This window comes from Chroicocephalus ridibundus, chromosome 5, assembly GCF_963924245.1.
Source record: "Chroicocephalus ridibundus chromosome 5, bChrRid1.1, whole genome shotgun sequence".
Taxonomy (NCBI): Eukaryota; Metazoa; Chordata; class Aves; order Charadriiformes; family Laridae; genus Chroicocephalus; species Chroicocephalus ridibundus.
The window spans coordinates 82,893,589-82,918,568 of record NC_086288.1 but is presented as its reverse complement, the minus strand read 5'-3'; the positions used below and the strand labels follow the sequence as shown (position 1 = coordinate 82,918,568).

At 42.8% G+C, this 24,980-nt stretch overlaps 1 protein-coding gene across 3 annotated transcripts in view; it reads left to right on the top strand.

The window, feature by feature from the left end:
• The window catches only part of GALNTL6 (polypeptide N-acetylgalactosaminyltransferase like 6), a 453,529-nt gene that overhangs the window by 160,552 nt on the left and 267,997 nt on the right, over window positions 1–24,980 (top strand). For all 3 annotated transcript variants that reach the window (XM_063335688.1, XM_063335686.1, XM_063335687.1), the window contains exon 2: window positions 8,780–8,888. In XM_063335688.1, the coding sequence (XP_063191758.1) occupies window positions 8,780–8,888 (109 nt within the window). The remainder of the gene's footprint in view (window positions 1–8,779; window positions 8,889–24,980) is intronic.

Here is a 24,980-nt window from a genome sequence, read left to right as displayed (position 1 = left end):
CGCTGGCAAAAATCCTGCTGAGTCTCCTCAAACCCTTTTCATGCTCTCGGATGTAAAATAATTTCCGAAAGAGGCGGTCATTAAAGACATGCAGCGGTGGTAACAGAACGCCAGGTGTGATTTGTAAACTTGCCGAAAATGCAGAGTCAAGCACGGAGGCAGGTTGCTCTGCAGGCTCAGCCCTGTGTGCTGGCAGCGCATCTGGAGCGGAGGGAGAGGACGCGGGGCAGCAGCTCCCCGTCGGCGCCTGTCTCGCTGCCCTTGGGCCTGGCACGGACGCTGCTGTTACGGGAGGCCAGGTTCGGATCGCCACGTCCGGATCGCCAGGTTGGACTCGAGGCAGGTGAAAGTAAAACATTCGGGAAAGCCTGGGTTAGAATGCTTCTGCCTGCATTACCCGAGCCATTCTTAGCAGTCAGGAAATACTAATGTCAACTTGCTGGTTCCTTCTCTTTTATAGTAATAAGAGATGCCAGCATCTACCTCATTGTTCCTATGACAAATAACTGAAATTGCACCGGTCCTTTCACCAACCTGATAATGGATGTTTTGGAAATATTAGGTGTTAAAAGCAATTCTGAATAATTTTTGAGGGTAGTTTCAACATATATCAGAGTGGCAAAGCTCAGAACTTCCCCTGGAGTATTACCTGACACAGTCAATGGAGTAGAAGTCTATGGACCCTTCTCCTGATAACTCGTTTAAAATTCTACGTCCTGAATGGCAGTGCCTACTGCAGTCTCTTAATCCCTGAACGATGGATGCGAGACAGTGTCTGTGCTAAAGCAGCTCTTAGTCTTCTCATACCTATGTATATTATTAAACATCTGTAATCTTCCGTAATTTGACGTGATAAATCACAACTTCCCAGCATGCAAATGCATCCTTGCGGAGTTGGGCAGAGAGAAACCTTATGAAGTTCAACAAGGGCAAGTGTAGGGTGCTGCACCTGGGAAGGAACAACCCCATGCACCAGTACAGGTTGGGTGCTGACCTGCTGGAGAGCAGCTCAGCTGAAAGAGACCTGGGAGTCCTGGTGGACAACAGGATGACCATGAGTCAGCAATGTGCCCTCGTGGCCAAGAAGGCCAATGGCATCCTGGGGTGCATCAAGAAGAGCGTGGCCAGCAGGTCAAGGGAGGTCATCCTCCCCCTCTGCTCTGCCCTGGAGAGGCCGCACCTGGAGCACTGGGTCCAGTTCTGGGCTCCCCAGTTCAAGAGGGACAGGGAACTGCTGGAAAGGGTGCAGCGGAGAGCTACAAAGATGATTAGGGGACTGGAACATCTCTCTTATGAGGAAAGGCTGAGGGATTTGGGTCTCTTCAGTCTGGAAAAAAGACGTCTGAGGGGTGACCTTATCAACGCTTATAAATACTTAAAGGGTGGGTGTCAGGACGATGGGGCCAGGCTCTTCTCAGTGGTGCCCGGGGACAGGACAAGAGGCAATGGGCACAAACTGGAACATAGGAAGTTCCACCTAAACATGAGGAGGAACTTCTTTACCCTGAGGGTGGCAGAGCACTGGAACAGGCTGCCCAGAGAGGTGGTGGAGTCTCCATCTCTGGAGACATTCAAAACCCACCTGGACGTGTTCCTGTGTAACCTGCTCTAGGTGACCCTGCTCTGGCAGGGGGGTTGGACTAGATGATCTCCAGAGGTCCCTTCCAACCCTATGATTCTATGATTCTATGATTCTATGATTCTCATTCACCTGGTGCTCAAGCACTCATACACTGGGTCAGTAGGAAACTGCGATGTTTTTAAAACTCGTGTTTTGACTTGGTTTTTTCTGCAGTTTTGTGACTTTAACAATATAACCATAGTGCAGCAATAACAGCTTTTATACCTGTCTATAAAAGTCTCAGTAATGAAATACTTGGGAACTTGGCATTTTCTAAATAACATCATTAACAGCTTTAATTTGGAATTGATGGCATGATGCTACAGGATTGTCCATGATATTCTAGAAACTAAAAGCACAAAGTCTGATATAAATATTTTAAAAATGAAATAACCTTGAGTCATTCAGATGTCGCAGACTAAATCAAGTGCTGCCCTTTTTTTGATGTGCTGGGCTAATTATTTCTACTAATGTAAATGTCAGTGCAATGAACACTTATTTGCTGTGGCATAACAAATAAATGACACACAAAATCTGAGCGCATGAAGAAATTCATCGTGTCCTCAACTCTCTATTATGTTGCTTGAAATCAAGACTTTAGAAAACAATTCAGGTTTGCATTTTTAAAAATGTGTTTAAAATACTTAAAAATAAAAATAAAATGAAAAGGTAGTAATTGTATCTGAATGTATTCTGATTTTTTTTTTCTTATTTTTGGGAGATTCTGAGCTTTAGAGCCTTATACACCCTCTCTTGATAGCAAGTAGTAGTTCTCTGCATTTTACTGAGCAACCTTTGCTTCATCTTCGGTGTCTTTTGACGTAAGGGGGTCGCCCAGCTCTGCAGCAGCCATGGGGTTGCAGCGCGCAGGGTGAGGTCCCCAAGGGTCCCTCCGTCTCTCGGCTGATGCTGTCAGGCTGTGCAATGCCTGCTTTTGCTGTCTTTAGCAAAGACCGTGGCGGATCCAAATTAGCAGGTGGGATGCTTTGATTGGGTGGTGCTGGGAGCTGCACGGGCACTTGAGGACTGTGTTGTACCTGTGTGCTCTGGATCACGCTTACCCCAGAGCTCAGTTGTGTTTGGTGGTTCAGATGTAAGCCCTTTCTTGTTTCTTAGTCCGGCACTGAGGAGATACAGGAAAGGAGGGTCACACCGGCAATGTTCAGCGCGGAAGCGTAGAGATGAGATGTTTGGATTTTATACCTTTTCTATAGATCAGGCTACCTTATATCAAGCATGTCCTTTGGGGAAATAATATTTTGCTTTTCATCCCTATTTCCCTCAGCCAGTCGCTGCACCAGGATGGATGTTCCCTGTGCGTGGAAGTGAGAGAGCACTTCACTTCAAATTTTGGTGCTGTAGTGCTAATATTTCACTTTGACAGTCTCGTGATAAAATTTAGCATCAACTGGAAAAGGGGAAATATTTCAAAATGAGTAGTTTTGATGACTGTTCCACCTCTTGGGGAAGAAGCTTCGTGATAATGTCTGTCTTGCTACGCTTGTAACCAGACCAGACCAGAACTTTTGGAAATGGACACCTTGTGATATTGCAGTGGATTTGTAATACGCATATATCTAGTGATACCACCTCTTTAAAAGGTGATCTGTAACTTTATTCTGGTAAAGAAGTGAATTTAGTTACTCAGTGGGCTCTGATTTTTTTTTTTTTTTCATATTGTCTTGTTTGGTCAGAGTAGTTGGTGACAGCTCAGAGTCTTGAGCGTTATCTGTGTTAGGAGGACAGAACAAAAATAGTAAATTATCTGTGTTACAGAACACAGCTTACAAATGCTGTACAGAATCTTTTATATCAAGAACAAAGGGGGATCAAACAGTGGTTGCTTTTATGCTTCTCTTGGAACATCCCTGAAGGTGTCTAATCTCAGTCCTTCTTTACCACTTTTCTTTCCCATGTGCATCTTTTCCTGAGCAGGAACAACTGCTTATGTTCTAGGTGAGATTATTTCCTAAAACTCATTAGACAATTGGAAATGGTTATGCTGATCAGCATATGGTGTTTTTTTAATGTAGCATTTGATTGTATACTGGTGTTTAGTAAAATAATCCTACAGCTAGTGAGCAAATCCTCAGGCTCAAAGTGAATCTGTAATTATCTCTTCTTTTTTCAGAAAGTTGCATTTCCATTGATGTATCATCTTCCTTTGCCTGAGTCCCCTCTAATTGTCTGCCTCCGCAGAGTGAAATTAAAAATAAATGAGTTATTCAATGAAGGCACTTGTTTCTAAGTTCGAGCTTTCAAATGTCACAGCAGAGAAGCTCTTTTCCCCCTCTGAGGGATCTAATAGTCTGTGAGTGAGTTTTTTGATAATTGTGCTATTTTTTGGGCTTATCATATTCTCTGTAATTGAACCAGATGTTGAGTCTCCTCTAGAGAAGCAGGATCTTCTGAGCCTGTGTGGCGCTGTATCAGTCTTGCATCCCAAGAGGTTTGAGGTTAATGGGAAAATGAAATAGTAAGGCAGATGCTGTGTGTAATGTTGCTGTAGGTGGGTAATCCCTTTTGGACCGAAACACGAGAAATGTGCAGCTCGCAGCTGCATGCTATGTGTAACAAATGGTTGGATGATAAATTGTTGTAGGATTTTTGTGACAGCCAGTCAAAAATCCAGCTCTTTGTGTACAGAGTGATATTTGCTATTACAATAGCGCTGCAATGATAAAAGTAGTTGCCGAGTTCCGGAGGCCGAGGGCCGTGGAGGCAGCCTGGCTACTGGTGGGTGGCTTACAGAGGTGCTGTGGAGGGGAAAACCCCGTGTACGTCTCGGCTAATCAGCTGTGCTGCTTTCCCAGTCCTTTACATTGGTGTATCACGAGAGAATACGTATAAGCATTGCTTCTGTGTTAGGGTGAGGTATGGGGTGGGCCGGGGGTGCCTGGGCCTTCTCCTTTCTCATACCTTGGCTTTCACTGGAAGGAAGCCCTACTGCATGTGTTGGAAGGAACCATGCCGTTTTCCGGTCATGCGTCCCGTTTCTTGGCCCCTGATGTATACAAAGAGTATTGCTGCCCTTGCAGTTACAGACACGTGTAGAAGTAAGCCTTCACAGCAGTCTTGCGGTGTTGCTGCTATCGAAATACACGAGAACCCAGAACATGGAAGTAACAATCGTGTTCTCCAGAATACTTTGTCTCCCATGATCTATGGCTCAGGAATTTTCTTAGCCACAGATTAATAATCCTTGATGAATTTTTCTTTTATAGGCTGGAACCCAAGCTTATTTGATTATTTGTTTAAATGTCTAAACTCAGTTTTCTGCTGAAGTCATAAGGTATGAATTTAGGCATGAATTTAACCGTTTTTAGTCTGGCTGCTCATATGTTACTCCTAAAATGAAGAAATACTTTTGTTGCCTTCTTTAGCATTTCTACTTGTGCTGTGTGGTTAATTTAATTTCAGTTTAGCCCGTCAGCTTCTGGTTAAAAATGTGTTCAGCAAAAATTCAGAATCGGGATCCATCAGCGCATTCTATCTTGTGACGTCACTTCACATTCACCTACTCAGAACTCGTCCTGCTGAGACTGACCGTAGAGGCGGGGATGCGGTTTGTGGGCTATCTGGTCCGTGCTTACAAGTAGCGGCACTATCTTGGTAATTATTATCTACCCATTACACCAGGTAGTCATAGCCTGTACCCATTACACCAGGTAGTCATAGCCTGTGTGTAACAAAACCAGAGCTTGTTCTAGTTCGATGCAAAAAAGTGTAAATTATCAATGTATCCAAAAAGTTGGAGAACAGAGAAAGAAGAGAGTGTGTAGGGAGAAGACAATTAGAATAAGACTACTACATCATTTTTACTTTTTTTTTTTTTCCCCCTTTTCCTTCCTTTGCTTACTTGCCGGCTAGGGATGCTTTAGAAATGGGGACTCTTCCAGTCACTGTCATCTGGAAGGAGGAGGCATGTGAGCACACTTAGACGGAGTTTCACGATGGAGCCTTTTAGCAGTTTTAAAGCATTCCAGAAACTCTGGTTAAGGTCTTTCAAAATGCAATTTGTTTAGCCTTAGGCGGAAGTAAAATGGAGGAACCAGCTTTGTCAAGTGCTTTTGTATCTTCTTAAGCAATATAGCAACACCAAAAAAGAAAAAGAAATTCCTTCAGCTGCTGACACAGGCGATGTTTAGTAGAGGGACTGAAGGCAGTTCTGATTTCTTCAGAGCAATAGAATTTTCGCTGCAAAACTCTTGCTCTTTCCAGAGCATTGGGCTGTGAAACGCTCCATCCCTTCCTAAGCCCGGTTGCGTGCTCTGGAGTTTCCAGAGCCCAGTCCCGCTGAGGCCGCAGCGTACGCTCCCCACCGGGGCTGTGCTGCCCGAGAACCACTCTTGGGAAGCCACTTGCGAGGGCATTGCATTTCATTCCCCCCTGCACTGAAAGGACGCTGGAGCTGGAAAATCACCATGGTATTGATTTCTCTTAGCAGTATGTATTTTGATCGGAGAGAGTTAAGGAACTTGTTAAAAACCCCTCAACCAATCCATCCAAACCCCTCAGTCATTAGCCAGGGACTTCTGATGGCACCAAGACTACGGGTTTGGATTTGTTCGCTTCCTATTTCCTCTTAGGGCAATGTAACCCTCCCAAAATACGAACAAGACTTCAGTTAGCTTTTTGTGTATCGCATGATATTTGGATTTGTATTTATCCTTTTGCTAGATTAATTTTAGTGAAGGTATTTGTTTAACTATATTACGCTTGCATAGAGGGCCCCCTGCTACATTAGACTTGTAACGTTATCAGGTAAAGTAACTACAAGTAATTAATATTTTTTAAGAGTATTGACATCTAAATGCAAATAGGCAACGGGAAAGCAGCTGTAGACGCTAATACGCAGCTTGCTTTCAGTGTGCTGCAACTTGCCATCTAAATCCCTATTTTTAGGGAAAGAAGCCAGCACAGGAATAAAGGGTCAGAAACCCAAAGTTTATCCAGGTTTTGATGGTTTTGATAGTCCACTGTTTCTGGGACCGAGTGGTTCACAGCAGCTGTGCCCACATTGACGAGGGACAGGAGTTTAATTGAAGCCAACCTGTCTGGGCCTGGCTTTTAAAGAGTTGGTTAGTGCTTCACAGGGGATGGTTTTAGGAAGTTGGGCCCTAGGATCATGGTTAACGTTGTTCCAGCCTGTGTTCAAATTATGCTTCTGACGTTAAGAAGCAAGTTATTTAATATCACTATTAGAACATTACCATTATTTGAACTCAAGAATTATTGAAATTAACAAGTTCATTTCAAGGATATGAAAGCTTAGGTATTTTGATAACATGAAATAGTTTTATCAGGATATCTTAAGATCTTCACTTCTTCCAGGTGTGAACCTCTGGCTTGTATTTATTAAAATATGACAACAGAGTATTTTCTCGGAATATGTCTGCAAAAGCTGTAATAGAGGAAGAAACACAGGCTGGATTGCATTTTGGTGCTAGGTAACAGAAGTTACCTTTAATATTAAGACTAACAAAAGTAGGTCTTGCTAGCAGAATGTGATGGATTTTTCTCAGTAACTCAGGGATTTATTGGAGAGCGCTGAGCTCCCAACACCTTGCCCCGAATATCCAGCGGTCGCAGCAGTATCAGCCAACCCAAAGCAGAGATTTTCCATGTGGATCTTTGTCAGCCAGGATTTCTCGCATCCTTTGCTCGAAGGTAACCAGCCATGCCTGGCATTCCTCATGCATTGCTTATAACTCGGAAAGCCTTTGAACCCCGGTTTTAAGGATGGCTTAGCTGCCAGATCCACATCACGTAGCTTGGCAAACATTTCTCTGTCCGAAAAAGAGAAACCCTAACTGAAAATGGTGGTTCAGCTTCACTTGGAGCCACTGAGTATCATCCAGTTTTGTGCTGCCGGCAGCGTAAAATCAGTGAGAGAAGATGGACGAGTCCAGTGTTGGCTGGGTTTAGACATGAAGTTCAGAGCGTCACTCTTACATGTGCAGAAGAGAGTACACCTTGCAGTATTTTCTAGCAGACGTCTGACCAAATGTTGCTTCCCCGGAACTGCTTTTCAGGTGTGCTTTCACGTCCCCTTTGATAACAGCGTTGGAAACACGCATTGTACATAAGCCCTTCATTCTGCTCAGCGTCCTGCTTCAAACCTACAACTAACAGAACTAGAGCGTTCTGCTTACTCCTGAGCAGCAGTGAATCCCTTCCTCGCTTTCCTCAGCACAGATACAGGAGATCATCTGCTTTGCTTATCAAAATTTTCTCCACTTCTTTTACCACATTCCTTTGTAAATTAAGCATTTAGAAAAAGGCTAACTTTATTTGAAACCTACTACAGCTTTGTATCACTTCTGATGGATCTAAATTTTGTGTATTTCTGATGTACTTCTAATGGTACTTTTCTGTTTTATTTTTTATAAAATGCCATAATGTTTCAGAAAGAATGAGGAAAAAAGAAAAGCTCTAGGAAGATAAATTTGCTTAGAAGCCAAAAGTGGTTCTTAGCTGTACCAAGAATTTGGAGTCTGGAAAGGGGAAGTCAACTTAGGAACTGCCTGTTGCATGGGGGGTTTATTGGGGTTTTTGGGGTGGGGTGGGTTTGTTTCTTTTTCCCCCTTACCATGAAGAGAGATCTACAGGATTTGAAAGCGCTTTGAGGGTCTCTTTGCCCTGTGCTTCTGATGCAGTGAGCCTGGCCTTGTGAGAATAGCAACAACTCGTCATTAGCTGTTAAAAAAAACCCAGAACCAAACTTCAAAATTAAAGGGGGACATTGGAATGTGCTGAGTAACTCTGACTCCAGTTTTGCACAACTGATAGTTTAAGGAAGAAATCAAGTACTTCGTGAGTTGAAGGATGAGGCATTTTGGGAACCTGTTCAGTTTTAGTGGTCCATTTAACTTCCATGAGCTTGTGGCCAAGCAGTCGTAGCAGGACACTGCTGGGAAGAGGAATGTGAAGCACGAGTTGTTTGACAAACTTCCATTAATTGTTTGTCATGTACTAAATTCATGGTTTTCTTCCACTGTTTAGAAAAATAACTTCATTTAGCACAGGGAAGTTTCAATATTTGTATTGGGTAAACGGAATGTTTTATTTGCTTGTGCCAGAAGTGTTTTTCTGTAATCGTGCAAACCATACGTGTATGTATATCTTTATTTGTTCGTTTGTCTCCTGTTTTCACAGACACTTCCATTGGGGCTGGGAGACGGACAGCTCTTTACCTGGACTGATGGCTTGAAAAGGAAGGACTGGCACGATTATGAAAGCATTCAAAAAGATGCCATGCGTTCAGGTATACAGAAGTTCAGAGCAAATTTAAGTGGTTTATTCGTTCTTTCTTCATATGGTTATTTTTGCTATCAAGTCACCTTAAAAGCATTCCTAGTGGCCTTTTTTGATTGCAGCATGTCACAAGGACATAATGTTTTGAACTGAGGGGTCAGACCAAGCACAAATACCTTATCTCTGAAAACAGACACGTGAAAACGAAAATGTGAAAAGGAAATAGGCAAAAACATTATTAACAAAATATTTTTCAGGTTGAAATCAGTTGTTATACTGTGACCAAATGTAAGCAAAAGTGTTGATTTCCAAAGGGACGTATGTTACAGCTGAAGCCCAGTCGTCCTTAAATCAGTGGGTAAACCTGAGTCCAGTACCTGTAACCGTCAAGAACATCCAAGGTTGTCAGAAACAAACTTTGACCCTTTTGCCATTGTCAAACTCCAATCCCTTGGTCTTGCTAAAGCTACTTCATTCTGACAGCCTAAAATTATTTGACGATGGGAGCAAATTGTATTTGCAGATATACTGAAGGACACTTTATTACAGTGAGTAATGTAATTTTAATGTACCTTCACGTGCTGTATGCCATATGAGCAAAGAAAGGTTTGCGTTCCTCTTTCTGCCATAAGAGCATGTTCAGATTTGAATCTTTCTTTTTTTTTAATGTAATTTACAACTATTCAACATAAGATGAATTAAATTAAAAGGAGGGCGAACAGCAGTTGAATTGCACCTTAATCAGTGTCTGAAACTTACTTTACAAAGGCCAATCTACTGTTATAAAATAAATTATTCTGTCTTGATCCCACTGGCAGAAGGCAGCCAACACCTCCCCCAAACACCTCGATAACTGAATCCAGTTGACAGATTCTAAGACTTGGTAAGTACTTAGTTTTCCAGGGCCCTGAACCAGTAAAATATTTCAAGTGTAGGGTAATTTTATAAGCTGTTTTCCCTTTCTTTTTTGAAGCTTTTAGATCACTAACGAAAAAAATTATCCTTCCCTCCCACGTGTGCTTAGGAGGAAAGAAGGTGGGGAGGGGGATAAAGTTACTGTGGGCATTTTAGGAGTTGTCAGATCTTAATCTTAACACGTTAATTGTGTTCCACATTGCTCCGTGTGAAGTGACAAATATCTCCGAGAGAACGCACAAAGCAGAAGTGGCGCGTATGTAGAAACATGCAGATATGTAGGGAATATCACGTTGTCTGGTTAGAATGGACTTTCTTGAGGGACGCGCTGGCCGTGTACTTTTGATTCCTGAGTATGCAATGTGGGCCCATCTGTCTGGGGACATAAACAGTAATACATGATTGTCTGATGGATAGCTGTAGCATTACGACGGGATGCACGCCGTTGCATGGAGTCAGCTAAGAAATGAGCAAAACAAGTTACGTGGCTTTTTAATTCCCAGTCCTACTCCTGAGATTAGAACGGCAGTAGAATGCCCTAGTATGTGAATATTTTTTCCAGTAAACTTCTATTCCTGGTAATAATAATAACAATAAAAATATTCTGACTTATTTATGTTTTTATTGGCTTCCTTGTGATGGTGTTTGCTGAGTTTGACTATTTAAGAATTTTTTTAATGATTTCTATCTGTCATTATTATTCATTAGATTAAAATAACTTTAATGATTTTTTTTCTCTGAAAATCACAATATAGTGATACAAATGCAAAGCTAGATTATCTCAGCGCACTCTTTTGGGACATACTACATAATTTCTGTCAGTAATAACCAAACAAAACATAGCTGAAATCAACTTTTAGTTAAAAATCAATCTGAAGGCATGAAAGCAACACCAATGCAAGGGCTTCTCGGGACATGTCGGAAAAGGCAGTTAATGCTCGTCACACAGAAAGGAACAAGGAGTGAAGTCTCTTTTGAATTCAGTTTAGCTGTTTATCTGTAAAGCACTTAGAATGTGAATTTCATAGATCTAATTATGGAGAGGTGCTAGTTTCTCCATGGCTAATTCTTCTGTTTCAAGGCCAAATATTTTGATCCCTTTTAATTCCACTAAATTAAAACTGATGTTCCCGAATTTGAGTGGCCTCCCCTCACTGGAAATCATTCAGTTCTTTTAAAACTAAAGAGAAAAGCCATTTGTAAGACATGCAGAAAAATAGTACCATTTCTACTTATCTCAAGTGTTCTTGCTCATCTTTTTTGGCTCTGAAATTACAAATGATCTTGCACATAATCGCTGAAATGAGCTCGTGTTAGTTTTGGTTTTGTGGGGCTTTGTTGGACCACCTGAGGTTCAAATGTACGTTTACGGTGTTCCGACCATGAGTTCACATTCTGCTGGCGTGCTGATGGGACTCGAGAAGGGCTGCAGTGAATAATGGAGCGCCAAGGCTTTACATTTGTAAGCTCCTGATGTAGCCAAAATGTAATTAATATTGAAAGACTCTCGCAGAGCCAGAGGCTTCAATCGCTGGTACTGCTTTTTCGACTTCTCACTTCCATGGAATTGCTCATGGTATAGATAATTCCAGCTCAGGGAACTGACCTTGGCAGGATTTGCTGAAGTCCTTTTGAGTGGAAAACACCCTTGTGGGCTTCCTACCTGAGAAAACAAAAGGCTGGTACAGATGCTGCTGCTTACTGCCATCAGGGAGGGTCTGAACCCGTCTGGGGTCCACTTGTGCCACACATACTTCTTATTTAACGTTCTTTGAGAGCTTAGAGTCCCACTCTGTAGGATATCGGTTTTACAGCAGAAGACACATTAACCAGTAGCTACAGATGTAATCTAAAGACCTGTGATATGTATTCATGGTAGGTATTTCTTGGGATGAGGTGCTTCCCTTTGGAAAATACATATCTTGTGTGTTACGAATAGGAGAAGCACATCTGAAGCTGTTTCAGATAGCAAAGTCCAGGCCAGCCTCTTCAAACGTGTGCAAGATTACATCGATACTTCAACATCAGATCATCTCGGTTTAGTTTTAGTGCCCTTCTGGTTTGTTGCTCTGTTCTCAACGCAAAAGCAATGTACTCTTACTGGAGAGATATGTGTCTGCGTGTGTGTGTATATTCTACTCCGCTGCTAATGAGGTTACAGAAAGAAGTGAGCTTCTCAAGGAGGTACCAACGTAAGATATCACAGGTGGTATGGCCTGTAATTAAGGCAGTACTCTGGGAGTCTATAAATTTAAGTATAATTTCCAGTTTTCTCACAGGTACTTAATTTTCTCTGTGACTTGCTTTGTTGGAAAGAGATAACGCTTTCTGGCTCCGTTACGACTTTGTAGGATATTGTTTCCTGCTGGTGGAGAACACGCAAAGCAGTCTTTGGAGTCATACTTCCTCAACAGCTCATTTGTCCAACAGCCATATTTTTTCTGTACCCTAGTAAAAATCTGTAAATTGGCATGTGATGCGGGACTACACTGCTATCAGTTTTGCTTATCACAGCAAGGTGCAGCGGGCTACACGCAGGTTTCTCCGAGATACTGCCGTGACCTTGCTGATGGGGTTACACGGACACACAAGCCAGCAGTCAGCTCCTATACGCCTGTGCCCAGCTCTGTCTTCTGTAACGAATGCCTACCATACAGCTGCCACCGAAAGGAAATTATCATCCGGTCTGTTTGGGTTTTTCTCTCTAACTTCAAACCATGTGTCCTTTTGATTTAGAAAAGAAAAAAAAGACAAAGCACCCAACTCTAGAGTGAACAACTTGCACTTTCTGCAGTTAACTGGAGACACAGATGGGTTAAAGATTCCCCACTGACGGATCGTCAGATGCAGTTCCCATGTGTGTCATTCCTTCAGCTCCAGAAGTGATGATGCAATACTGGCACAAATGGTTCCAATTTAATAAATCATTTCTTAGTAGTCAAATGGAAGGTCAATGAAGCAGATAATTCCGGCCATCCCAGATAGGTCACTTTCTTGCGAAGATGAACTGACTTGGGGAACCTTTGGGTTATTTGTGATGCATTTTCTGCGAGTTCTGTGAGTAAAAAGACTGAAGAAAAGACTGAAGACTAGATAGATATGAAAATAAATTAATTTCTATTATATTGGTAGAAGTATTATTTAGTCAGTGGAATGCCCAGCCTTTCTTAAGGAAATTATATAGGGATCTTTGCTGAAAAAAAAAGGTTACATTGAAAGCGTTATGATGTTTAGCGTTAGTGTTTTCCAATTAAGACATCCCAATTTTTATTTCAAAATGGTGCTTTATCTTGGAACTTGATTATTTTCAAATCCCCCACCCCTTTTTTTTTTTTACTTTTTCTAGAAAATAGGAGATGAGTTATTCATGTATTCTGTTGCTTCCCTCACCTGTCCAGAGCTTTTGAAGCTCCTGGGCAGCCAGGTGAGACACAGGAATGATATTGGTGCAGGTGGTTGGGAGACGAGTCTGTTGTGCTTGAGAAGTTTCCCTGTACTTGGTTGTATTGCTGAAACTTGGTTGTATTGCTGAAGGTTGTTCTATAAAAAAACCCCACACCAAAACATGCCAACAGAAACAACAAAACCCGCAACCACACTCATATAGCCAGATTTGTCATCCTGTACCTGTTGTCAATGTAGGTATTCTGTAATTAAAATTTCTGATTCTGTCTGGAATCTTAGTTCTCTGACCACTGGGATAGAATGGTTTTTGCAGGTTAATTGCATATTTGTGTATGCTATGTTTAGTCTTGCTTTTTTATTAGGAGTTAGGAAAAGCACCGGAACTACTTCTCTAATACCAATTGATTTGCTGTTCTACTTGCAGCTTATTTCTCTTTCACAAGTTGTTAATGCAGTTTCAATCTTTTCAGTCTCTCTGAGTGGAAATAAAATTTACAAACCAGTTCTATGAATTTTAGTTGGTGAATTTTGGTACATGAATGCAGGAGGGCAGTAGAGGGAATGTGCTGTTGGGTTGACGAAGTTGGTAGAAGAGGGGAGACAGCCAATTACTGACAGTTATCCAAGCCCTGATTTACCCAAAAGCAGAAAGGAGCATTTAATGACTAATATTGAATATACTGCTCCTCAGTGCAGCATAGACAGAGTGAAATGAAAATTATTTCATTCAGTCATCCCAAGCACTTGTGTTTTTCTCTGAATATTATTCTGCCATTACCTCAAAACCAGCGACTGAAATACAGAAAAAGGAATGCAAGAGTCTACCTTAAAAAAAAAACAACGAGAAAAGACCCGAAAAACCCTTCTTGACTAAACAGTTCTGATAGATACTTCAGGAAGGAAAAAATAGAAGTTTAATTGTTTCCAGTTTCTCAAGTAACCCATTAAGTCACTGAGATACTACAACAGGGGGCGGGAACAGAACAAGCTGATCAGAGAAGCTGACTGTATTGGAGCTGACATCTCATGCCATCTTTTTGTCAAGAAATCAGCATTTAAACCAAGAGTTGTTTCTATTAATTTAGTTTTCTCTGGGGATACAACTGATGACTCGCCTTGATGAAGAATATGCTGAATTTGCAGAGAACTGAAAATCTGAGAACAAATCCAAATGCAAATCTTACATGTGTCATTGTTTTTGTTTGGGCCAGTAGGGCACAGTGCCTGATGTCCGTGAGAAGAGCCTTCAGGCGGCGCAGGTCCGAGGCGTGGGTGCCCGCTGTGTCAGGCAACTGGCTGGCAACAGAACCACAGAATCACAGACTTGCCCAGGTTGGAGGGGCCTTTCGGAGCATCGAGTCCACCCATCAACCCAACAATGACAAAAATCATCACTAACCCATATCTGTAAGCACTATGTCTACCCAGCTTTTAAATCCCTCCAGGGATGGCGACTCCACCGCTGCCCTGGGCAGCCTCTTCCAATGCTTGACAGCCCTTTCAGTGTCAGCTTTTTTCCTGACATCCATCCTAAACCTCCCCTGGTGCAATGTGGGGCCGCTTCCTCTTGGCCTGTCTCCCGGGTGGGTGTGGGTGTGGGTCCGGCCGCAGCAGTGCCGATGGATGGATCGGCAGTGTGAGCCTCCGGCAGCGCTGGGGGAGGACGGGTCCTGGCTGCCGGAGCCCCTGGTATCGCCGTTTGTCAGCTGCTGACTTGGCAAGTTTCTTCTTTTCATCAGCCATTTCCCTCCTTTCCTTCGGTTGTCCGGGGAGGGCTCTGAGGACACGTCTGTCAAGATGTTCATTTCGGGAGCATGGCAACCATTGCAGCACCAGTGGCCACTGATTTTCCAGGCTTTCTGTGCAGGACTAAGCGTCTGAGATCCCTGAACGCTCCCGTGAGGGATGAGATGCACAGGAGAGAGCCAGGAAGGCCTGAGGCAGTAATTCAAAAGCAGCCACGAGAAGAAATTCTGTTGGTTCCACCTCTGTCTTTCTGTCCTGGGCAGTGGGAGTCCTAGAGGATCAGTCAATGTCGTCGCTGCTCCGCTTCTGGAAGTTATTGCATCTGTTTCCCTCCAGAAATTCTCAGCGGTGTGCGCTCGTCACACCGTAATGCAATAGCAATAATGCTGAATTACAGCCCTTCTCAGACAAGAGGAAGGATTCGAATGTGCAATTCTTGGGCTTTTAAAGAAGTACAGATCGAGTGTTTATATTTAAATATGGTGCTATTTCTGATCATGAAAAGCTATTTCTGACTACAAACGATAGCTTTCCCAGTGTAAAATGCTGCAAAGGGGAACTGGGGGAATAGAAAAGTGGAAACTTTCCAGCTGAGCAGAACTCATGGAAAACAAAAAATAACATTTAATTTCTGATTTTTTTTTAACTGATTCTGTTAATGAAATTAATAGCCTGCGAAGTGATGTAGAAAGATTGCATCATACTGTGAGTTCCATCGTGGTATTTTGTTTTCAATTGCTGTTTCATGTTATTTTGGAAAGGAAACATTTCAAAGGACTGTGCTTTAAAGGCTGCCTTTTTTTCTTTTTTTTTTCCTTTAAATTGGTTTGGAGATAATTTTGACTGCTTGCGTGTGTATGCTGAAATCCTTATGTTCTATGAGGAGCATTGAAAATACAGTGTAATTGAAAGCAAATTTCTGAGCGAACGGCAACAGGTAAGAGGCTGTGTTTATAGCACTAAATATAAATTTATAAAAACCTTTGTCTTCAGAAGAAATTGGTTAAGGAATTGCTAAAGTGACTTCTAAGATGTGGCTGTCAGTACTTTGGTGTTTGACAGGTGAGCCGTTTTGCTGCTGCCCGCTGATAGCAGGTCGGGGGAAAGGCCGTTGTGAACGCGCTGTGTCACCCAGCGGTGACCCCAGCAGTTAGTGCGCCATTTGCACGGCCTTTCTTCCTCTCTTTGTGTGTTTAAATACCACGTGGAGGCCTTACGTGGAATGAAGGTTTTAATTCTTTTCTGTATTCTGCGTTGTCCTTCTGCTTCTTCAAAACGTTGTCTTGACCGTGAGAGGGGATTTTAAAGATCTTGACCTTTACATGCCTCAGTGCAGGCGTTTCAGAAGGATTAGCTCTATAAACAGACAGTATGTTCTATACTTCTACAGACAAACTTTCTTACAGATTAGTTCCATAAAGAAACTAAACAGAGACATTGAAGAAGTGAACTGTGTGTTTGCGATGAATATGGACATAGAATGAAACTATATTCTTGGGGTGGAATGTTAAAAGGAGGCAAAAGAGCTGTGCTTTTGTACAGCAGTGAGAAGGAGGGAACACCTGAGGTTTGACTTCAATGTGGCCTAAAGAAATTGCGCGTTGGTGATTTGTTTTATTTTTTCCCCGTCGCTTCTGTTTGAGGATCTTTTGAGAATAAAGTGCAGTAGGATAATTCCCGCGAACTTCTGTGGTTAATCCTTATCGTGTTGACGAGTGCCCATTCCTACGTTCAGGAGAACTTGCCGCAGCCGAGCCCCGTGCCAGCGTGCCTCCAGAAGACATGAGGCGGCATCATTCGCGTTGCAACAGTCAATGTCATTGCCCATGGCCTGGGAACAAACTAGCTCGGTGATACTCGTACAGATAAATGTAATCAAAGTTGTACAGGGAGAGAAGCGTATACTAAAATATTGATTTACTTATCCCACATTTCAGATGGGATTACACACTGGGAAGTCTGTCAGCATTATATATTAAACAAATTCACTAAATTTAATTTAATCCTCTGAACTTGCAATTCCTTTGGAAAGAATTTGAGAACCTGCCATGTAATTGGAACCGTCGTGGTAGCCAAGGTCGCAGTAAACAGTCATAACCTAATTGTTCGTAGCATTAATTGTGAAGATCCTTCATGCCATTTACAATGTATTGTTTTGTAAAAGGGAAAAACGCTCATCAGTTTATCTCAACACAAGTCTGACGATTAAAAAATTTGAAAATGTAATGTTAACCATTGCTTGTCAAGGAGATGGCATATAAAGGATATAGACTATGAAAGAGACGGTTACGATCTACTGCAGATCCATGAAGCGTTCAGTTATTACAAGACATTTGCTCTGTAAATCTGCAGCACTGTAGACTCTGACCTGAGTCAGCCACGCTCGCTCGAGCTCAGTGGTCTGGGTGTCCTCTTGGAAACACCGAGGCCAGTCTGGAGCCAGGTGCCAAGCGCAAATAAGGGCATTACACTCTCTAACGTTGATTTGGAAAGAGAGCTTTTTCAGTGATGCCTTCTCCTGCTGTCTAGAAAATGTGGTTTGTTTTGGCTTTTTTTTCACAAGTGCTTGAGTTTTTCCCTGGACGACTACAAACTTGTTTCCTCAGCTTGTGAAATGGGATCTCCCGGTATGACTGAGTGGCGATTTGGTTTGTACAGCCAGTCACAGCCTGACCTGACGCTGCTGCGGCAGCGGGCAGGCCGTGGGAGCCTCCGGCGGTACAGCATCCCTGGCGGAAAACTGCGCGTGGTGGAACTCCCTCTGGCCACGTCAGTCTATATGTAAAAAGGAGTTTGTGTGGCTGTAAGTCAGAGTCCGGCTTCCTTTCTAAAGCACGACGACTGTGGTCTGAGCACTTTCATCAAAGATTTGAGGCACTTCTGGTGGCTGAAGGTAACGAGATTCTTCCCCTCTTCTTCCCTGCCTCCCCCCGGCCTTTGAAAACTCATCAGTGATACCACTTGGATGTAATTGAAACGCTAATATTTAAGGGCTGCCAGAGAGGCCGAGGAAGGGGGAACAGAGTTCCTAATACATCCTTTTGATTCCTATTAGTCAGAGCACTGAAAATGATCCTCAGCGTGCCCTTCCTACTGCACACTGGCATGTTGATTTTTACCATGACAGGCAGAAAGAAAATTGTATTTCCAGTAACTTGGCAAGAAATGTCTATGTCTATGCTGTAAACCAATGATACATATTCTAGCTTGAAACTAATGTCTGTTACAAAAATTATTAAAGTTGCCAGTCTTGCATCTTTCTCTGTATTTTCCTCCGTGGAGGGAAACGCGGTGTCAAATCCTTAACAGACCAACCTCTCCTCTCTGGTACCTTCTCCCCTTGTGTTTCAGTGTTGATCTCAGTGCTCACAGAGCTTTAAAAAGAAAGAGAGAAACCAAGAAGCCAAAGCAAAAATGAAATTTAAAGAAAACACCAAAAAGCAGATGCCATCTGCCAATTAACTTGTGACGGTCCCAGGTGTATTGTTAGCCCTTCTGGTCAGTGGATTCCCACCAGCACTAGTGATGAGGGGCTGATGTCGGTGGTTGATTTAGTGTGTAATACTACTTGGGGGTTTAATGGAGTTGCCTGGCAGCAAGTGACAAAGAAGGGAACCCTGACTTTAGAAGTTATGGGTTTGGTTTTCTGGGCAGGGGGTGTGTGTGAGAGCAGGCCTCTGCTCAGATCTGTCCCTAAATTTGTCACGTGCAGTCTGGGAAGGCAGTTTGGTTTGGGGCACTGTTAGCACTCTCTTGTCTCTCTCCTTTTGCTTAAACTTTTTCAGGACTATCCAAGTGAAATTTCATAGGAGTTCATCTGTAGACACCAGTTTTCTTGGTTTTTAAAGGGAAAAATATGTTGCAGTAATTCTGGAAAAGGCATTTGATCTGGCTTGTCTTGTAAACCACGTGGCTGGTTGGCAGGGAGAGTCTGAAATGCCCCCAGAGCTGAGGGACGTTCGGGCTGGACCGGTCTGTGGGGAAGGAGGAGCAGAGCTCTGTAGACCATCTGAATCCAGTTGGTTGTCTCTGGTGAGAGCTGTGAAAATGGTCGGTTTGTCAGTTCCGGGCAATTACTGCTTAGTGGCACAAAGAAACAGTTTTTTCTTTTGTATTTCAGTTTCCGGGTGTTGCTGCTTTTGCTGTGAAAGCCCCAGTTCAAAGAAGGGGGAAATGAATCCTGACCAAACTGGGGCAAGACAGCTGGCACGAGTACTTGACAGCCGTTATCCCGTAGCAAGGCTGGACTTCTCTATTCAGAAGCCATGGCAAAAGGGAATCTTTCCTTACGACTGTTGTGTCATCTTTTAAGTTTAAAACATGGAATAAGCTGCTGTCAGCCAGCTTTAGAGACCATTTCTTTTAAGGATTGAAGGAAGACATCCCTTCAACCTAAATCCAGGTCAAAAGACCCATAAGAGGAACTTCCATTTTAAAGGTTGACCAAGAGTCCTTTTTGGCCTAATCTACATAATACTCGAGGGAATTTGCCATCGGCGTAGTGTACCAGTGCCACGTATTACCTGTACACTAGTCAGCCGCCTTGATGTTACAGGCTTCCTCTCCTGGAATAACCGCGGTGGTAACCCCATCATGGCATTCCAAAGAAAGCAGAAAGTTTTTTACACTCTAAATTCACCAGCTGCTTTCCTTAACATTGCAATTGATAGGGTTCTACAAAGAGGGTATATAATGTGCTGTGATATGATACTATCTATCTGCTTCTATTTGACCCGATGTTGTAAACTTCGTTTTTTCACGTATGGAAAATACAGTTTAGCAGAGGACACGGTTAAATTCAGCAGTACAGTTTGGGAGTATTTTTTAGCCTTTGGCCTTCAAAAGGCAAGATGTTTGGATTTAACAATCATTCCTAAAAAAACCAATAAATTGTGCCTACTTTTGAGGGTATGAGTTAAGTTCGCAAGTACAAAAGTCCAGTATAGTTATCACAATGCAGTTTATAACTTAAATATGTGTAAGGTGACTTCCCTTTCTTCTCCTTCCTCTTCTCATTAAACAAGCTGACAGAGGAAAATTATTGGACTGGTGAAACGATTTGTCTGACACCCAGTCAATATATGTCAAAAGACAGAGATACACGATTGTTTTGCTATAATTTGCCTTATAGACACTAGCTCATCAAGGGATGTTCTGTAATTGCTGCTCCTCAAGGAACACGGCTGCCTTTTGGCTGTTGCCCCCGCCCCGCGCTGGCAGTGGAGTGGTGTCCGGGACCATCTGTCCTCCTCCCAACAAAGAAAAGTAAAATAGAAACCACATTTCTAGGACTGGCACTTTGTTCTGCCAGCCTGTGTGGAAGTTCTGCTGTCTGCAAGCTGGAAACAAACTCGTTTTAGGCAATCTTAACTCAAAGGCTTGGAGGTGATGCTGAAATGTGAATAGTAAGACTTGCCAGGAAAGTCAACGGGAAAGCAAACTAACTTTAATGCTCAGATTAAAATAAAAAAATTAAAAAAATCAAGATGTATTTTAAATTGCATTATCAGTATTCTTAAAACATGGAGATAGTCTTGCTTTTGGTATTTGTCAGTTAAACTTACTCTTAAAAGAGGTTTATATTTTTATATTTTTAAATGCCAGCTGAAGTAATTTCAGGTTACCCCGACTATTTCTTCTGTTTCACGTGCTGATTAATTGGGTAGCCTCTACGTGTCGATGTGCACGAGGCTGCTGACACTCTGGTTGCTCCGTGCATGGCTCCGCGAGCCCGTGGAGCCCGGCCCTGCCGCCCGCGCTGGTGCGTAAGTGGGCAGGGAAGGGTGCCAGAGGACAAGCCGCAGACACGGGGTGCTGACGCCCGTGTCCTCCCGGGCCGGACCCCTGCTCCGGTGAGGAGAGGCTCTTCTGGGTATCGAGTACTTCCCATCGTTCTCCAGCGACTGGTCAGTTGAGATGTTAGTTTATTTGTTTTTTCCAAGCTGTTTTGTTCCCGGCTTTTACTAAAGCAGTTGTACTGGGAAGAAATCCAAACTTCACATGCTTCGGGAAGAAGAGTGAAAGCTGTGAGCTGTTAAAGTTCTAGAGGGCTGACATTTTAATTAGCTGCTATTAATCAGTAACTTAAGCAAGTTACTAACATACTGCCACTTCAGTATGGTATTTAGATGACTTTTTTCCCCCAGTCTATGCAACCATCAACTTTTTTTAAAGTTTGTAATAAACTGTGATACAGACCATGTTTTCATCTGGTTTTTTTCTGAGAAATCTGAAGTTTTACATAGAAGTTATGAGACCCTGAGCATTTCTTGGCAATGCCGTGTACTCAAGTAATGTTTTTTCATTTTTTATGTATTTTATTTAGTGGATAATAATTACACATCTCAAAAATGCTCATAAGCATACGGATAAAAGGGCAGATTCTGGGCTCCAGCTGTAGCCCGCTGGGGCAGTGCCGTTCAGACCTGCCGTCTGAGGGAAGCTTCATCTCTCGGCTGTAAGAACTGCGGTCAGGGGCTCAGTCCCCGTTTTGAGAAGGTCTTTTGATGGTGATCCTCGAGGGCAGCTGTCTCTGCACGCCGGGGTGAGGAACAGTGGGTGTTTTCACGTATTTCTCGGTCAACTGATGCAAACGAAGGGGAAAACAGAGAAGGGAAGGAATTGGTGGGAAGGTTTCTCATTGCTTAGTATGAAACCTGAAAGTACTGTGTAGGGATGTTTTTTTATTCACTTATTTATTTTTAGCAAAGACTCGTAAAGGCATATTGAAGGATAGATTCTTTCAATAAGCTTAAGTGTATTTCATGCATTTTCACAGACCATCTGGATGATGAATCTATTGTAAAGGAAGTGAGCTCATTACTAGTGATTTCTGTCAGCAACAAGTCTGATTTTAGCAAAAGTGTCATGGATTTTGGCAAATGTATTCTGAAAATATAACTAAAATGCAAAAATCAGGACTCAGTAGTGAGTAATGAATATCAAAAATTGAACGCATTTTGAAATGCCAAAGGTAACCTTATACAGAAAGTCTTCCTGTATGTGGAACGTCTATTCTTAATCCAGTCCAAGGCCTCTGTCGTCGTTTCTCTGCTTTGTAACAACACACAGTGAGGCTTTTAACTATTTTAAAGAATTTGGAAGGTTTGTTATTTCAGAAAGTACAGGAAAAATTAAATTAAACATGCAGGACCACTTTCTCTAAAGCCTATGAAATGAATGCAGAGATGAATTAATGGCAAAAAATAGACAAGCTAGGTGTGGGTTTTTTCCTCTGGAAAATATAAGGAGAGATGATTTCTTTCTGCTTTTCTAGTTTCAAATATACTTGACAAATTAAAAGTTAGAATTTCTGGTAATACTTCTAAACCAAAGCCTACAATTTAAGTGAATCTCTGCTTTATGTCCTGTGGTTTTGGAGGGCTGGGGAGGTGTGTCCGCTTGCTCCCTTAGCATGGGGGCTAAAGATCCCCTCCCTCTCCTTAACGACTGCATTTACCGGGGGCTTTTCGGCATACTGACAAAAGTAGGATTGAGAATTACTGTGTGCTGCGTAAATACATCGTGAATCTGCATAATGGCATTTAGCATTTTTTAATTTTTCTCCGTGAGAAACAAATTTCTGGGGAGTTGCCCCATATCCACGTGAAATGAAAGCTGTGTGCGCGTAGGGCTGTGGGGCAAGACGCGAAACCCTTCTGTCTGTGCTAAAATGAGAGAGTATTGCTTTGCTTCTCAAACAGGATTTTCAGCTTGGATGTCTACTCTTTGATAATGTTAGTTAAGTTTTGTCATTTATATAAGGTTTTGAAAAACAGAGACTCTAATTTTAAAAGTATGGTTTTTAAAATATATTTTTGATTCGCTGCTTTTAACCCAGCCATCAACAAAATGAAAGAAATTCAGCAAATATTTTTGGCTGAACCCAAACATTGGTTTTCAGCATATTAACTTTATCAAAAATGTTCCCAATGGGCATATGCGGGTTCCTGCTGAATTATGTGGGCCTTGGGATAAATACTTTGTTGTGTTCTGTAGGTGATGAGTTATCCTTTTGATTAGAAAGCACTTTAAACTAATTAGTTGAAAATCTGTTCAGTTCATGGCTGGAGGTGATGTTTTGAGTCTCCACATCTGCCTCTGCTGGATTCCTCAGCATATATTGACTAGAAGTTTCAGTCGGCTTTAGTACAGGGAATTCACTCCCATTGGTGTCGGGTTTGGCGAATAGTTGGCATGAATTCGACTGCAGTCGCTGGTAAAGAGGTGGCTCAGTGGCACGGGAGGAAAGGGGCTGTGTCGGGCTGTGCTCAGGGCAGGCCAAGCATTAGTCGGTTGTAAGGCTCTTCCCAATGAAGAATGTGCTTTACACCCCAAAATGAGTGATGAGAGGCAATACTGAGGATCGCAGCGTCAGTGGTACCTTACAAGCGGAGGACAGGCAGTCGCTGGGCAGTGCGGCAGCGTCAGTGTCTGCAGCGGTATTTGTGGTGTGTTCTGATTTAAAGGAGGCAGAAGGACTTTGTTAAGCCAGTCCCGAGAGTGTGCCACAACGTGAGTTTCCGTGGTTTCTCTGCCAGAACTGCACCTCACTGTTCCTGAACACGCCAGTACAGCTCCCTGGGCTTACATGGCTTGTCTTGGGGGTACTTCTAGGATCGACGAGTTTGTGGGTGTGAGGGTGTCTGGTTCTTCATTAAACCAGGTAATTATTTGCATATTCAGCTTCAGTTTCATATTAAACTAATTATCATCTGAGAAATATGGCACTGTATTTTATACCTTATAGTCCCCAGCGGAAAAAGCAATAAAATCCATATGTACTACCTGAGGAAGTTACCGTCTTGGTCCGAGCGTGCAGACGCCGCTTGCTTATGAACGCTCTGGCAGCCTTACGGAAGGAAGGCGGATGGCCCTGCGCTCAGTCACCGTGCGGGCAGTCGGCCGGCGTAGTTCTTGTGCCTGGGTCCGCCTCAAACTTCAACTGGGAACATTTATTATCTCCCCATGTAAGAATGGATTATTTTTTTTAATTTTTTTTTTTCCCCCAGTCAGGGTCTTACACAGGAGATCTAAATTTTCTGGGAGCTGTGACAGCTCCTGTATTCTTTCCCCGTAGGACTCGCAGTGCTTCTGGTGCAGGAGTGCCTACGCTGCTGCACGCCCACTCCTACAGAGCTCCGGCCATCGGCACAGGGTGTTTCATCTTTGGGCAGCAGCCACACAGCCAGCTTCTAGAGATAGTTTAGCTTGAATTCATGAAAAAAAAAAGGCCAGCTGTACCTGGGTGAACTGTAATTTTGCGTTAACTTTGAGCAGCTGTTTAGTCCCTGGATGTACCGTGTTAGTAACACTTTGGTTTGAGCTTTTCCAGGAGATCAGCTTGGACATGTGCATTAATTATAGAAGAGCCACTGGTACTAGAGACTATTAGAATGCTATTCTTGATGCAGTTGGTGTGATTTCATTTATTTAAGCACTGGAACAAACATCTTACCACTATGAGTAGATGCTTTTTCAGGTAATCTTGTTGCATAGTAGATCTGGCTTATCCTAGCAGGTCGCTCAGTTGCTAAACCAAACCATGAAGCCTCTTTTATGGTTGAGCTCTGTTTCTGACACACTGGCTCATTCCGTGTTTGGCTCTGATTAGTGGTCTACAGCCAGTCTGTTCTGACGTTAAATGAAAAAGGCGTTCCGGTGGCGGTGGCATTTGGTGATAAGTGGTTAGACTAAACAGAAGATGTACTGTGCATCCCCTGGCTACAGGGTTATGATGAGATTCGGCTCAGCCCGCGGAGTGCTGCTGAGGATGCTGCTGCTCTGCTGTAGTGACAGAGCGGCTCATATCCAACAGCCCGTGTTCCTGCTTATCTTGCACTGTACGCTGCGGCATGCTAAACACACTGGACATACCAAAGAACATGCTCTTTTCTTTCCTTCCTTTTTTTTCCTAGGGAAAAAAGGGGGTAGAATGAGTCTATGTGCCCGCCAAGCATTTTAGACTCGCAGCAAGTCTAAAAAGCCATAGATTTTTTAAAATATTCTTATTTATTTTTGTGAAGTGTTTGTTCAA